The sequence below is a fragment of the Balaenoptera borealis genome (genome assembly GCF_965194805.1).
Source record: "Balaenoptera borealis genome assembly, chromosome: 6".
Taxonomy (NCBI): domain Eukaryota; kingdom Metazoa; phylum Chordata; class Mammalia; order Artiodactyla; family Balaenopteridae; genus Balaenoptera; species Balaenoptera borealis.
Window position 1 is genome coordinate 125,595,659 of NC_138863.1, and position 15,707 is coordinate 125,611,365.

Below are 15,707 nucleotides of genomic sequence, written 5' to 3' on the forward strand. Positions count from 1 at the left end.
CTGTACTTACGACGACATAACCTCCCCCCACCCCCCGCCGCCCAGCTTTCTCCCAGATATGTCAATGTCCTTTCGAAATGATTCATCTGGGAGTTCAATCAACTTCATCCTCAGGAAGAAGTTTCTCCCAGAGTTGCTGAGGCCATATCTAAACCGGCATCTTCTACTTCTGAGGCACACATCTCGGAATTGTCCTGGGGTCTCCTTCACAACCACCCCGAAGATTTCTTTCACGTCTCCTTTGCACTGAATCCCTTTTCTTGGACCCAAGGTTCTTCTCTCTCTTGGTTTACTCCCTTGTTTTGATCAAGCACAACCTGTAATAGCTTCCTGAGAAAGGGTACATATGAAGTAAATATTTTTAACAACTTGCATGTCTAAAAATATGTTTTTTCACATTTGAATGTCAGCTGGGCATAGGATTCCATACTAGACGTAATTTTCCCTGAAAACTGTGAAGACATGTACTCCTTCTGGTTTCCAGCCTTGCTATGGAGAAGGTGGACAACATTTTAATTCTTGAGCCTTTGTATAAAACTTATTTTTCTCTCTGAAAGCTTTTATGATCTTTTCTTTGTCCCAAGTATTTTGAAATTTCTTGATGTGTGTGTTGGTGTGGACCTATATTCATTCTTTGCACTGTTGACTGAAGTTTGTCCCCTAATTGTTTTTCTCCCAAAAGGCTTATGGGAAAATGTTGCATCTTCAAAAATGTTTGTTATCTTTATACTGGAAAGACGATTTGGCTGGGTAAAAAAATTATTGGATTTTTTTTCTATGTTTTTTATTGTGGTAAAAAAGATAACATTCAATTTACCATCTTAACCATTTTTAAGTGTACATTTCAGTATTGCTACGTATATTCACATTGTTGTGCAACAGAGAACATTTTCATATTGTACACTTGAAACTCTATACTCATTAAATAATATTTTCCTTCCGTCCTCCTCCAGCCCCTGACAACCACCTTTCTACTTTCTGTTTCTATGATTTTGACTACTTTAGATACTTTCCATGAGTGGAATCATACAGCATGTGTCCTTCTGTGACTGACTTCTCTTGCTCAGCAAAATGTCCTTGAGGTCCAGCCACACTGTAGCACATGACAGGATTTCCTTCTTTTTTAAGGCTGGATAATATTCCATGGTGTGTAGTATTCATTGTGCTATGTCATTTTATATAAGGCACTTGAGCATCCATGGATTTTGGTATCGGCAGGGGCTCCTGGAATCAATCCCCCAAGTACTTTTAGGGATGACTGTATATATTACATTTTTGTTTATTTGTTCATCTGCCAATGGACATTTGGGTTGCTTTTACCTCTTGGCTATTATGAATAATGCTGCAATGAACATGGGAATGCAAATATGTCTTTGAGATCCTGCTTTGAATTTCTTTGGATATTTACCCAGAAGTGGGATTGCTGGATCATATGGTAATTCTATTTTTAATTTATTGAGGATCCTTCATACTGTTTTCCCCAGTGGCTGCACCATTTTACATTCCCACCAACAGTGTACAAGGGTTCCAATTTCTCTACATCCTCAATAACACTTGTTATTTTCTGTACTTTTTATAATGGCCATCCTAACAGCTGTATTGCTCTCTTCCTGAGATCTTTGTAGGAGGTGTTCAGCCCTCATATATGATTTGAATTTGTCCTGAATTATCTCCTTATAAGTGAACTTGTCTTTTTGTCTCCCTGCCCCTCAAAAAATTATTTCTTTATTTTTGAAGTCCAATAACATTTATGTCCTAGAGTTGATTTTTCTTTGTCATTATTTCAAAGGCATAATGGTGTGTCTTCAATCCATAGATTCAAGGCTTCATTAATTTCTTGAAAGTTGTCTCGAATTTTATATTTAAGTAATTTTTCTGTTTTTCTCCCTGATTTTCTTCTTTGTGCACTTCAATTATTAGTATTTTTGTCTGCCTTCCATATCTATCCTTTTCTTCCTAATCCTAATTTTGAAAATTTCTCTGTCATTTTGCTCACTTTTCTCCTCCTGCCTTCTATGATCTTTACTATGATTTTAGCAGCGCTTATTCCCTTGTTGTTGCTTCCAGTTTTGCTTTCATCTCCGGCCCATGTTTACTTCTTTTCCTCCGTTTCTTTCTTGAGCTCTGCCAATTCATGTCCCATCCTTTTCAGTTGTCTTGGCGTCTAATTTCTGAGCTCTTGTGCCTCTGCTCTACACCTCAGTAAATTTTTTGGAAATCATGGTGAGATACTTGGTCACAACTTTCCACTGCTCTGTGGCAGTTTCTTTTCCCCTGGTGAGTGTTATTCACCTGCTCATTTCCTCCTTTTGAATGTCAGTATATTTACATGTGGATCTGTGCTTGTTGCTTTGGGATTCCTCCTCTTTGAGCAGGGTGAGCTTTCTTGGATTAGAAAGAGGTTCATGTGGGTCAATGCCATGTTGCAGGCCAGGCACAAACCTAGTGAGATTTTACTCTTTGTCTTTCCCCAGCCAATGGGTTTGGGTACTATAGGGCTATTCGCAGGGCAAAGACTCTCTTTTTGCACCTCACAGAGAGATACTTTCCTGCAAAAACTAGGCCAGGGAAGCTTCCCCTGCCACCTCCCATTAACTTCCTGGCAAGAGTGAGAAAGGGCTGGGAGCAGGGTAGGAGAGAGGGAAGAAGAAAAAGAAGAAGGAGGAGGAGGAAGGGAAGGGGGAGAGAGCACGCCTCAGCCACCTTGGGATCTCTTGGTTGGAAGGGACACCCCCCCGGGGAGGTAAGTCTTGAGCAGGAAGGGGAAGGTGGATCAAGGATCTGACCACCGACTCCTCTCTGCTCTCCAGGGTGACCATGTGTGGCTGAACCTCACCTCTGCTGACAAGACCAGCGTGCCCATCGGGGGCATCATCAAAGAAACAAAGCCTGGCAAGATCTTGGTGGAAGATGATGAAGGCAAAGTCAGTATGGCCACCCTCTCCTGAGAGGCTCAGCCTTCTCAGCCCCATCGCCCCACCCCTCCTGGGCCCCGAGCCCCCTGCCTTCTCTGGTGCTGCTCCCAGCACCAGGGATTCCAGAGCCCAAGTCAGGGACCCATGTGGCAGGACACACTACAGGGAAGTCCTGTCATGGTGAACATTGTGTGTCTGTCTTGGGAACTGTTTCTATAGTGAAGAAGCAGGGAGTGTGTTGGCAGATGGAAAATTAGGACAATTAGGGGAGCAGGAAAGCGTGAAGTGGGAAACGGGCTGTGACAGAGGAAGGGGAGGGCAGGAAGATGGTTTGCAAAGTAAAGGAAGCTGAGCAGGAAGGACAGGAGGAGGGAGGGAAAGGTGAGAAAGATGCCTGGAGGGGAGGCCCCGGAATGTGAGGAGGAGGAGGAGGAAGCCCAGCTCACGCTGAGCAAAACAGCCCAGAAGAGAGAGTAGGAAGCTCAGGGTGACCTGCTGGGAAACCAGCTCAGTCACCTGGGGGGCTGGGGAGGAGCAGCGAGCGACCCTGGAGAAGGGCATGCGGAGTGAGGGGTCCAGCTGGTCATTTAAGTCCTCCTTGGGCAACCCTCTTTGCTGAGGGGCTTCCAAGTGAAGCATGTGGAGACTTGGCCTCCAAGGAGAAAGTTCTAGACTGTGACCTGTGAGCCCCATAGATTGGAAGCCAGTCAAATGTTAACAATAATATCTTCTATTTGAAAAATGATGTCATGCCATTTAAAGAACACTTTTACTTGCACACTTTTATTCCAACCATCTGTGAGGCTTCCCAGCTGCAAACTGCCCCTGATCCCAATCACAGCCAGATCTAACTCCTGGCTACACGCTCCTCTGACCCTGGTCTGAGCTTCACTCTTAGCCCCAGTGCACACTGACCCTCGGCCCTAGACGTGTGCTGACTCCAGCCTCGGACTGAGCCGATCCCTTGACCTTCACCACAGACCAACCCTGGCCAGGTGCTGGCCACCAGATAGGCTGATCCATTGAGGACATGGAGGTCCAGGACAAACCCCGTTCAGGAAAGCCTGTGCCCTTTGTTCCAGGAACACTGGATCCGAGCAGAGGACCTTGGCACCCTCAGCCCCATGCACCCCAACTCTGCTCAGGGCGTGGATGACATGATCCTCCTGGGGGACCTGAACGAGGCGGGCATGGTGCACAACCTCCTGATCCGCTACCAGCAGCACAAGATCTACGTGAGTCCCTCCTGGCCACATGGGGCCCCCTGGCGCGCTGGGGCCACACGCGCTGACTTGGCTGGGGAAGCAAACTATGCCCCGGGCACACCTGGCTCAGTCCCCATTCCCCACGCCCTCATAGTATGAGGAAGCTCATCGATCTCTGCTCCCGTCTGAAAGAAGCAGGGGGATAAAGCCTTCGAGTGTACAGAAAGCTAACAGGCAGCATGCCAGCTCAGTGCCCGGCACACAGGAGGTACTCAATTACTGCTGCCTCTTCGCTGCTCTGAGGGCCGAGTGGACCGAAGGCCATGGGGAGTAGTCTTCTGCCTGGTCCCTTCCTAGGTATGTGGCAGAGACAGGGTCACCAGGCAGAAGACCTCTGCCCTCCTATGAAGTAAGTTGTGTGATGACCAGGAGGCCCGCGTAGGTAGATGCGGGTCCTTCTCCCAAAGCCTAGCGGTGGATGGGAGGGTCTCATCCCTGTTCTAATGCAGACTTCCCAGGGGAGGTGGTATTCCAAAACCGACACCAGCCCTGCCGTGAGTGGCTGTGACCCGGGGAAGTCACCACCTGCCTGGGCTTCTCAGAGGGAGGTGGCTCATTGACCTCTGACCAGCCCTGATCCTGGGCTGCTCAGAGGAGTAGGAGAGTGAGCAGGGGCCCCCGAACAGAGGGCTGGGCTGGGAGAGGAGAAGGAGGAGGCCCTCAGGGGAAGGAGGAGGGGACGGGGCACTCTGAGTCCACTTTGGATGAGTGAGCCTCAGCTCCTGGGACCAATGACAGCAAGTATCTAAGTTGAATTGCAGCTTATCCTTTCCAGAGAGCTTATGCTTGCGTTCTTGTATCTGGTTGTCATAGTCCTGAGCCAGAGAGATTATCCTCTCCCTTCCTAAAACGAAAACGAAGACACGGATGATTACATGACTGTTGAGGTGGCCGTCCCCGTCCCAACCCAGAGGGGCAGGCAGGCCCAGTGGAGGCTCCAGATGAGCGGGTGATCCTGAACTAGGGTCCAGGAGGGGTCCATGAGGGCTACTGTGGTGGCCCAGCCTCACGGAGGCCCCTGTGAAAGGCAGGTGCAGACTCGCTTCATACATTCACTCCTTTTTTTTGGCTGCATTGGGTCTTCATTGCTGCACGCGGGCTTTCTCTAGCTGCAGCGAGCGGGGGCTACTCTTCGTTGCGGTGCACAGCCTTCTCATTGCAGTGGCTTCTCTTGTTGCGGAGCACGGGCTCCAGGCGCGCGGGCTTCAGGAGTTGCAGCACGCTGGGCTCAGTAGTTGTGGCGCACGGGCTTAGTTGCTCCGCGGCATGTGGGATCTTCCTGGACCAGGGATTGAACCCGTGTCCCCTGCATTGGCAGGCGGATTCTTAACCACTGCGCCACCAGGGAAGTCCCCATTCAGTCCATTTTTATCAAGCCTCTTCTGAATACCAGACAGAGCGCCAAACATTAAGCACGACCGCCTCATTTAATGTCCCTGTGAATGCGCCCCTGCCCCGGGAGCTCTCATTCCTGGTGAGCACCTTATCTTTCCAGGTGAAGGATCTGAGCTGCTGAGGGTCTCGTCTCTCGGTCCAGAATCAGACCCCGCCTCCCCGCCACAGTTAGCCAGCCCTGGTGGCCCTCGGGAGGTGGCATCCAAGGCCAAGATCAGGGCCAGGCAGTGCTGATCCTCGGAGTAGGGGGTCACTAACCACCTTCTCCCTTCCCCAGACGTACACGGGCTCCATCCTTGTGGCCGTGAACCCGTACCAGGTGCTGCCCCTCTATACCGTGGAACAGGTGCAGCTGTACTACAAGCGCCATGTGGGCGAGCTGCCACCGCACGTCTTTGCCATCGCAAACAACTGCTACTTCAACATGAGGAAGAACAAGACGGACCAGTGCTGCATTATCAGGTGAGGTCCTGGGCAGGCAGGTGGGCCAGACACCTTCTCTGAGCATCTCGTAAAGGAGGGGGCATCTCCTCTCCCAAAACCTCTCCGGAGTAGTGTGTGACTTAGGGGCTCCCGTTCAACTGCAAACACCCCCCTTCACGGCCACGAACTCCCCTGCATCTGGCCCCTGTGGCCACTCCACCCTGAAAAGTCCTTCTGAGGCTGCCTTCCTTCAGAACCTGCTCTTCCACTGTATCAGCAGGGCCTGGACCGCCCCAGCCTTCTGTGAATATTTCCTGAGACAAGGAAGGAAGGGTGGGGATGGGCTGATTTAGAAATGGGACCCAAGATAGGCACTTGGGGTGCAAGGATCCAACAGGTGAGGCCCCTCAAAAACAACCTCAGGGGGACTTCCCTGGCGGTCCAGTGGTTAGGACTTCGCCTTCCAATGCAGGGGACACGGGTCTGATCCCTGGTTTGGGGGCTAAGATCCCACATGCCTCACGGCCAAAAAACCAAAACATAACACAGAAGCAATATTGTAAAAAGTTCAATAAGGACTTTAAAAGTGGTCCACATCAAAAAATCTTAAAAAAAAAAAAATCCACCTGAGGGCAGGTCTCAGGGACGACAGATCTCAGGTACTTGGGCCCAGAAGGGATGTGTCCCTCTCAGTCCAGGCGGTGCTGCTGCTTCAGAGACTCGCTGCCTGGCCTGGCTTCTCTGCCTTCTGCCCTCCTGGTACCCATGGAAGGGAGGCAGAGCGGGAAAGAAAGGGCGAGAGGGAATTTGGCTCCAGAGCACCTTGCTTAGTTCTCTAGTGGAGTCATCCATTCACTCATCCATTCATTCACCCATTCATTCACTCATTCATTCATTCATTTGAGGTTCTTTTGTGCTCCAATTCTGTCTCCTGTCCTGTCCTAACATGAGGAGACAGCAGCAAAGGAAAGGGACTAAAATCCCTGCCTTGCAAAGAATATACAAATCAATTTTCACTGCAAAGTAAAGGAGCTGTTACAGTGGAGGATTACTGGACTGAATGTCAATATTATGACATAGTATGAGTGTGTTTCGTGTTTGGTAATTGCAATCATTGTTGCTTTTGTTGTGGTCATCCATGTACAATGCTTGGTGTCAGTCTATTTATCTCTTGTAAAAAAAAAAAAAAAAAAAAATCCCTGCCTTGTGGACCTTACATTCTAGAAGAGGAGACAGGCAATAAATAAGCAAATTGTTTCAGCAGGTAATAAGAACTTTGAAGGAAAACACTGCAGGGAAAGAGGAGAAAGAGAGTGATGGGCCCGCTGCTTTAGGTAAAAGGGCAGATCGGGCCGGCCTCTCTGAGGAGGGGACGTTGGAACAGACACTGGAACGAAGTCCTACAGCTTAGGTTATCATGTTTCACGTTGTCAGCAACTCTCTGTAGTAGATACTCCTATTCCTGTTTTACTGCTGGGGAAACCTCCCACCAGAGAGGTTGACATTCTTTCCTAGAGACACACAGCTGTTAAACAGGGAATTTAAACCCAGGGCTCTGGGAAAAGAAGACAGAGCGATGTCTTGGCCAGGAAGCCTCACCCCCAGGACAGCAGTCCCTGCAGAAAAGCGCAGAGCACCCGGGTGGCTGTTTGCATGAGCACCACTTGAGTCAAACTGCCTCCCCGGGGCGCGAGAGAGGCACCTGAGCCCTCTTCCTTCGGAGTCATCTCTACATGCAGGGGTGTTCTCCTGACTGACTTCCCTGGCACAGTGATCAGGGACGTTTGGATCAAAACTTTTTTAAAAAATTAATATTTTCAGAGGAAACCGTATTTGTCTGAGGTTTGCTTCAAAATAGTACAGGAAGGGAAACAAAACTGGTCAGGAGTTGCAGCTGGGAATGGGACTGTGGAAGTTCATTAAGCAAACTGTAAAGTGCAGGAGTCCCCTGGGAATCTCGTGAAAATGCAGATTCTGGTTGCGCAGAGCTGGGGGAGCCTGGGAGTCTGCATTTCCAACCAGGCGGCAGGTGCTGCTGGCCTAGGGGCCATACTTTTATTAGCAACATATTGCATAATTCTGCCTCCAGTTGTTACGTTTGACATTTTCTACAATTAAAAATAATTCATAAAAGGTAACATTTAGAGACTTCCCTGCCGATCCAGTGGTTAAGATGTCGCCTTCCAATGCAGGGGGTGCGGGTTCAGTCCCCGGTCAGGGAGCTAAGATCCCACATGCCTTGCAGCCAAAAAACAAAAACATAAAACAGAAGCAATATTGTAACAAATTCAATAAAGACTTTAAAAAATGGTCCACATCAAAAAAAAAAATCATTACTGCAATCCTGAGTGTGTGCTATGTGCCAGACATAAGTATATTTTTTAACTTAATCAAACCCCCTAAGTAATTTTTATCTTTATATTGATTGATTGATGATAATTATTTTACTGTTAAAGTTTAAAACATATATGGTTTTGTTATGGTTTCCTCTTTAATTCACTGTCTTTTGTTATGGTTTCTTCTTTAATTCATTGTCTTTTAGAAGAGCACCTTTAATTTCTAAACATAAAAATGTTTCCACATTTTAGTTGTTGATTTCTAATTTAATTGAATCGTGATTAATATGTTCTGTATGTCATTGACTCTGGAATATGCTGCTTTTACAGACCTATTAGTCAAATGTGTATACATTTTATGTGAGCTTCAAAACATTTATATGTTCTCTGTTAGCTCAAGAGTCTATAATTATTAGTTTAAGCTCACTAATGCTTTTTTCTATCTGCTTGATCTTTAGATTTCTGACAGAAATATATTAAAATCTCCTTTTAGTTTCCACAGAGTTGGCTTTGTATATTTGGAGGCTGTGTTATTAGGTGCATACAAATTTGTGCTATTGATATCCTGGGAATGGTTTCTTTTATTATGTAATGTCCTATTTTTTCTATTAATGCTTTTTTACCTTGGTATATTTTGTAGTAATATTTTGGGTATTTTTTTCTGATATATTTGTTCTTTCCAAACTGTGTGTGCATGGTGTGTGTTTTGGCTATTTTTTCTGATTAGTATTTTATGGTGGATATTAATGCTTTTTTTTCTTCCAGTTTTATTGAGATATAATTGACATACAGCACTGTATAAGTTTAAGGTGTACAACCTAATGATTTGACTTACATACATCATGGAATGATTATCACAATAAGTTTAGTGAACATCCCTCATCTCATATAGATACAAAATTAAAGAAACAGAAAAAAATTTTTTCCTGTGATGAGAACTCTTAGGATCTACTCTCTTAACTTTCATATGTGATGTATGACAGTGTTACATTTATCACGTTGTACATCACATTCTTAGTACTTATTTATCTTATAACTGGAAGTTTGCACATTTTGACCGCCTTCATCCAATTCCCCCTCCTCCCACCCCCCACTTCAGGTAACCACAAATCTGATCTCTTTTTCTATGATTTTGTTTGTATGTTTGTTTCTAAAGTATAATTGACCTACAACACTACATTTGTTCTTGTTACACAACCTAGTGATTTTTTTCCTATACACTTCAAAATGATCACAACAAGTCTAGTTACAATATGTCACCACAAAGATATTATTTAGTTATTGACTATATTCCCCACACTGTGCATTTCATATCTGTGACTCATTTATTTTGTGACTGGAAGTTTGTACCTCTTAATCTCTCTCACCTATGTCTTTCCTCCCCCCACCCCTGACCCTCAGGCAACCCCCTGCTTGTCCTCTGTATCTATAACTTTATGTTTTGTTCTGTTTGTTCATTTGTTGTGTTTTTTAGATTCCACCAGAAATCATACAGTATTTGTCTTTCTCTGTCTGACTTATTTCACTTAGCATAATACCCTCTAGGTCCATTCATGTTGTAGCAAATGGTAAGATTTCATTCTTTTTTATGGCTGAGTAATATTCCATTATATATATCATTTAGTCCCTTTACATTTAAAGTAATTGTTAATAGGTATGTACTTATTGTCATTTTGCTAATTGTCTTTGGGTTGTTTTGTAGTTCTTTTTGTTCCTTTCTTCTTTTTTTGTTCTCTTCCCTTGTGATTTCATGACTATCTTTAGTGTTATGTTTGGATTCCTTTATTTTTCTCTGTGTGTATCTATTATAGATTTTTGGTTTGTGATTTCTGTGAGGTTTATATATTGCTATGTAGATATGTATGTCATATATCATACATATAATCATGTATATAATCATACGTATACATGATATATAATAATCATACATATATACATACATATATATACATGATTATTTTAAGTTGCTGATCTCATAAGCTAAAACGTATTTTAACAACCCTGCATTTTTACTCCCCCCACCCATTTACTATTTTCCACATCATATTTTATATCCTTTTGTTTTGTATATCCCTTGACTACTTATTGTGGATTTAGGCGATCTTAACTCCTTTTGTCTTTTAACCCTCCTACTAGCTTTGTATGTGGTTGACTTACTACCTTAACTGTATATTTACCTTTACCTATGAGCTTTTTTCTTTTCATGATTTTCATGTTTCTAGTAGTGGCCTTTTCTTTTTTGCTTAGAACTCCCTTTAACATTTGTTTTAAAGCTGGTTTGGTAGTGCAGAATTCCTTTAGATTTTGCTTGTCTGTAAAGCTTTTGATCTCTCCATTAAATCTGAATGAGAGCCTTGCTGGGTAGAGTATTTTTGGTTGTATTTTTTCCCTTTCATCACTTCAAATATATTGTGCCTCTCCCTCTGGCCTGAAGAGTTTCTGCTGAAAAGTCAGCTGACAGCCTTATGGGAGTTCCCTTGTATGTTACTTGTTGCTTTTCCCTTGCTACTTTTAATATTTTCTCATCCCATTATCATTTTAATTACAATGTGTCTTGGTGTGGTCCTCACTGCTTGATCCTGCTTGGGTCTCTTAGTGCTTCTTGGACCTGGATGTCTGTTTCCTTTCCCAGATTAGGGAAATTTTCAGCTATTCAAATATGTTCTCTGCTCCTTTCTCTCTCTCTTCGCCTTCTGGGACCCTTGTAATGTGAATGTTAATATGCTTGATGTTGTCCCAGATTAAACTGCCCTCATTTCTTTTCACTCTTTTTCCTGTTGAACATCCGTGATTTCCACTACTCTGTCTTCCAGCTTGCTGATCCGTGTCTCTGTATCATCTGATCTACTGCTGTTTCCGTCTAGTGTATCTAGCTGATGGGTGTGGCCAGTTCCTGACATGGCTAGCTGCAGGGTCTGGGATGTCCCAAACCTGGCTTCGGCCTGTTGGTGAGTGGGGCTGGATCTCAGGGTGTCCTGGGGCTATTGCTGGCTCACTGTGGACAGAACTGGGTTCCCAAGGTGTCTCAGAGCTGGTGTCAACCTGCTGGTAGGCAGGGCCTGGGGATTTCCGAGGTTGGTGTTGGCCTGTTGGTGGCTGTGGGCTGGTCCCAGGGGTTCCTGAGGCTAGTGCCGGCTCGCTGGTAGGTGAGGCTGGGTTCCAGGTCCTCTGGTGGACAGAGCCAGGTCCTAGGGCAGCTGTCTGGGGGTCTTAAGGCAGCCTCCTGCTGGTGGGTGGGGCTGTGTCCCCACCTAGCAGTTACTTGGCCTGAGATGTTCCGACACTGGCAGCAACAGGCTGTTGATGTCTTGACACTAATGAGCTAGAGGGAGGATTCCACAATGGCACCCACCAGCCCCACTGTCCACTAGGTCAACAAGCTCCCCAAATGGCTGCCACCAGTGTCCATGTCCCCAGGGGGAGCTGCAGTTGCCCCTTGCCTTCAGGAGACTCTCCAAGATCAGCAGGTCTGACCCAGCCTCCTTTCAAATCACCGCTTCTGCCCCAGGCAAGCAGTGTGAGGTTCTGTGTGCACCCTTTAGGAGTGGAGTCTCTATCCCCCACAGCTCTCTGGCTCTTCTTAAAGTAGGTCCCACGATAACTGATTTACTTTGTTATAAAGCAGAAACTAACACACCATTGTAAAGCAATTATACTCCAACAAAGATGTTAAAAAAAATTTTTTTTTTAATTAAAAAAAAAAAGTAGGTCCCACGGCCTTCAAAGGCAAACATTTTGGGGGTTTGTCTTCCTGGTTCAGGAGCCCAGTGTGGGTCGCTCCTTGGGGAGAACCTCTATAATTGTAATTATTCTTCCACTCGTGGGTCACCTACCCGGGGGTATGGGTCTTGACTATATTGCATCTCTGCCCCTCCTACCATCTCATTGTGGTTCCTTCTTTGTTGTTGTTGGTCTGGTTGTTTTTTTGTTTTTTTGGTTTTTTTGAGTTGATATAATTTAACTGTGAACTAAATGTATTTTATTCTTTAAACATAATTCCATTTAACATTTAGTCCTGAGACAATTAAGCAAATATTTTTTGTTTGTTTTGTTTTGTTGTTGTTGTTGTTTTGGGGTTTTTGTCTTTTTAATTTTATTAGAGTTGATTTACAATGTTGCGTTAGTTTCAGGTGTACAGCAAAGCGATTCAGTTATACATACACATATATTCATTCTTTTTCAGATTCTTTTCTCATGTAGGTTATCACAGAATATTGAGTCGAGTTCCCTGTGCTGTGATTCCTTCTTTATGTATTTAGTTAAAGAATTTCTTTTCCTCTAGTCTTCCAGTTTTCGTCATCAATAATTTCTCTGTAAATAGTTGTAATTTGGGGGGACTTCCCTGGTGGTCCAGTGGTAAATAATCCGCCTTACAATGCAGGGGACGTGGGGTCGATCCTTGGTCAGGGAACTAAGATCCCACATGCTGCAGAGCAACTAAGCCCGCACACAACTACTGAGCTCACGCGCCTCAACTAGAGAGCCCGCGTGCCACAAACTACAGAGCCCACGCACCCTGGAGCTCAAGCACCACAACTAGAGAGAGAAAATCTGCCCGCCACAACTAGAGAGAAGCCCGCGCGCTGCAAAGAAAGATCCCGCATGCCTCAATGAAGATCCCGTGTGCCGCAGCTAAGACCCAACACAGCCAAAAATTCAATAAATAACGAATAAATCTTTTAAACAAATAAATAGCTGTAATTTGGGGGCAGGAGTCAAGCTCAGGGTCCTCAAGGTCCTTCTATAGCACTATCTTGGCCACTGCACTGCCCTAAGTAATTTTAAAAACTGGTTTTCATATTTTATCATTATGAAATTAATATATATATTCACTATGAAAATTTTAGAAAATTTCAGAAAAATATTCTCAGCAAAAATATTGCTAGACATTTTTGGAAGAAAAAGCTTCCTCTACCCACTTGGTTAAAATTTTACTGAATACTACCTACATTTACCACTTCACTTAACTGGTAAGCATTGCTCATGTGACTGCAGGCTCTGTGCAGACCTGGATTAAGTGGCTGCACAATGTTCTCTGACTGGATGGACCACAACTAATTTCCCCCATTTTTGTTGCTTCCCATGTTCCACAGTTGCAATGATAAATAAATAACGCTTTAATGAGCAGGAAGCTTTGTGGAGAAGGCTTTTTCTGATTTTAGGATTCTTTCCTTAGACTAATGGCGGTATAATTCTGAAGGGTTTTGATGCCTATGCCAGACTGCTTTCCCGAAAGGCTGATGCCGTTCCCCCTCTGGCCAGCATGACCTCACTGCTCACAGAGAGAACGTTATATCAGGGCACTGCATCACCTGGTCTTATTCATTCATGTAGTTACTGAACACTGTGCCAGTGACCCTGGAAAGGACCACATACAACCATACCCGCAGAGTCGAGCAGGAAAAATGAACACACTAATAAACTAACACAAAGTAGGCAGGGGACGTCAAGAAGAACGCAGTGGGATTTCTGCACAGGGAGAGAGCATCCTTGTTCAGACCAGCCCAGAAAGCGGGCCTGTGATGGGTTTGCAGGAGAGTTGAGAGGTGCTGAAAAATAGTTGTTCTATTGACTGACGTTCCTGCATACCCTCTTTGCAGTGGCGAGTCTGGAGCAGGGAAAACAGAGACCACCAAGCTCATCCTGCAGTTCCTGGCCACCATCAGCAGCCAGCATTCGTGGATTGAGCAGCAGGTCCTGGAGGCCAACCCCATCCTGGAAGGTATGCAGGCACCCACGGGACCAGCCTCCTTTCCAGGACCTGTGGGCTGGCACCTTCCTGCCAGGGGGTGCCTGTGGGGAAGGGCAGGATAAGCCATACACTTTCAGCGACTTCTCAGGATTCCTCAGGACACGAAAGGCAAGGATGGGGTGGATGGTAGCATGGGGGCTTCCGGGAAGCACAGAGAAGAAAGACCGATGATCTGGTGAGCTTTCACAGGTGTGATTTCCATGGAACCTTAACAAGTATTCCTTTTAAAAAGGGCTCCAAGGGACTTCCCTGGCGGTCCAGTGGTTAGGACTCTGCGCTCGTACTGCAGGGGATGCGGGTTCGATCCCTGGTCAGGGAACTAAGATCCCACATGTCGCGCAATGCAGCCAAAGACTAAAAAATAAAATAAAAAGGGCTCCAAGATGAAATCAATTTGGGAAATGCTGGGAATGGATTATTGATACATGGAAGGATCCCAAATGCGTTATGCTAGTAAGAGTAGCCAGATCCTCTGTTTTTTTCAGTTATGTGTGCAGGTGAGGATGTGTGTGCAAAGGATCTTTCCTAATGCAGTCACATCCTAAAACCTTGCAGAAACAGCTCTATGGAATGCACTTTGGATCGTGCTGCAGCCCAAATGCCATCTGGTCTAAGCTCCTTATCTGCACCCTGACCCGTGCCAGCTCTTGCCACTCTCCCTGCAAGCTTGCCCTCTGGAACCCAGCCTCCACCCTACAGCCTGAGCAATCTTTCTAAAATGTAAATCTGCCTCCACTCTCCCTCAGAAGGTTTCCTGCTTCCCCCGTCACCTGTGGGACTAATGCCAAACTTCTTAGCTTGGCATTCACGGCTCTGCGCTCCTTGGCACCCCCTGCTAACGGCTCCATCCATCTTCCACTACTTTCCTCCCGTATCCTATGGTCCAGCCGAATTTCCCTCCCTGGAAGCACACCCCGTGCTTTCTGACCTCCGAACCTTTAGCTGCACTTTGCCTTCCTCTTAGCAAACCCTCGGCTGCCACCACTGTCCACTGTAATCCTACCCATCCTTCGAGTCTGGGCTTGGCCACCTCCTCTGAGAAGGCTTCCCAGAGGACCCCAGTAAGAGTAAAATTTCTCTTCTCTGCTCCCATCATGGGCATCATCTGTCGGCCCTCAGCCTTTGGAAATGCCAAGACGATCCGAAACGACAACTCAAGCCGCTTTGGGAAGTACATCGACATCTACTTCAACCCCAGTGGGGTGATTGAGGGGGCGTGCATCGAGCAATTTCTCCTGGAGAAATCCCGGGTCTGCCGGCAGGTGAGGCCTCTGCCTGCTGCACTGGTCCTGGGGGAACCTCCCCCCACCCCAGGATAGGAGCCAGGGGATTGGGGAGGCTTCCAAGAGGGGTCCCTTCCATCACTCTCACCCCTCCTTTCCTCCGCCCCAGATCCCCATAGGCCTTAGCTTGCTGTCATTGAACCCTGGTCCGAGATGGGCCAAGGACCCTTAGAATTGGATAATGATGGTCCTTCCCCAATATTCAAGGAAATGATTTATTCAAGGATGTTCTCTTTTGAATTTTCCATCTATACAGTTGTTCTCATCCTTTGGTGCTTACTACTCTTCACCTCTACTAGAATTAATTCTGAGGCCAGGCCAGTCCCCGTCTGGGGGTG

The 15,707-nt window shown here is 45.9% G+C and overlaps 1 protein-coding gene across 2 annotated transcripts in view; it reads left to right on the plus strand.

Annotated features, from left to right (window-relative positions):
* Positions 1-15,707, plus strand: part of MYO7B (myosin VIIB) — a 104,009-nt gene that overhangs the window by 28,777 nt on the left and 59,525 nt on the right. For both annotated transcript variants that reach the window (XM_082396608.1, XM_082396609.1), the window contains exons 3-7: positions 2,811-2,924; positions 3,998-4,150; positions 5,853-6,037; positions 13,935-14,056; positions 15,206-15,348. In XM_082396608.1, the coding sequence (XP_082252734.1) occupies positions 2,811-2,924; positions 3,998-4,150; positions 5,853-6,037; positions 13,935-14,056; positions 15,206-15,348 (717 nt within the window). The remainder of the gene's footprint in view (positions 1-2,810; positions 2,925-3,997; positions 4,151-5,852; positions 6,038-13,934; positions 14,057-15,205; positions 15,349-15,707) is intronic.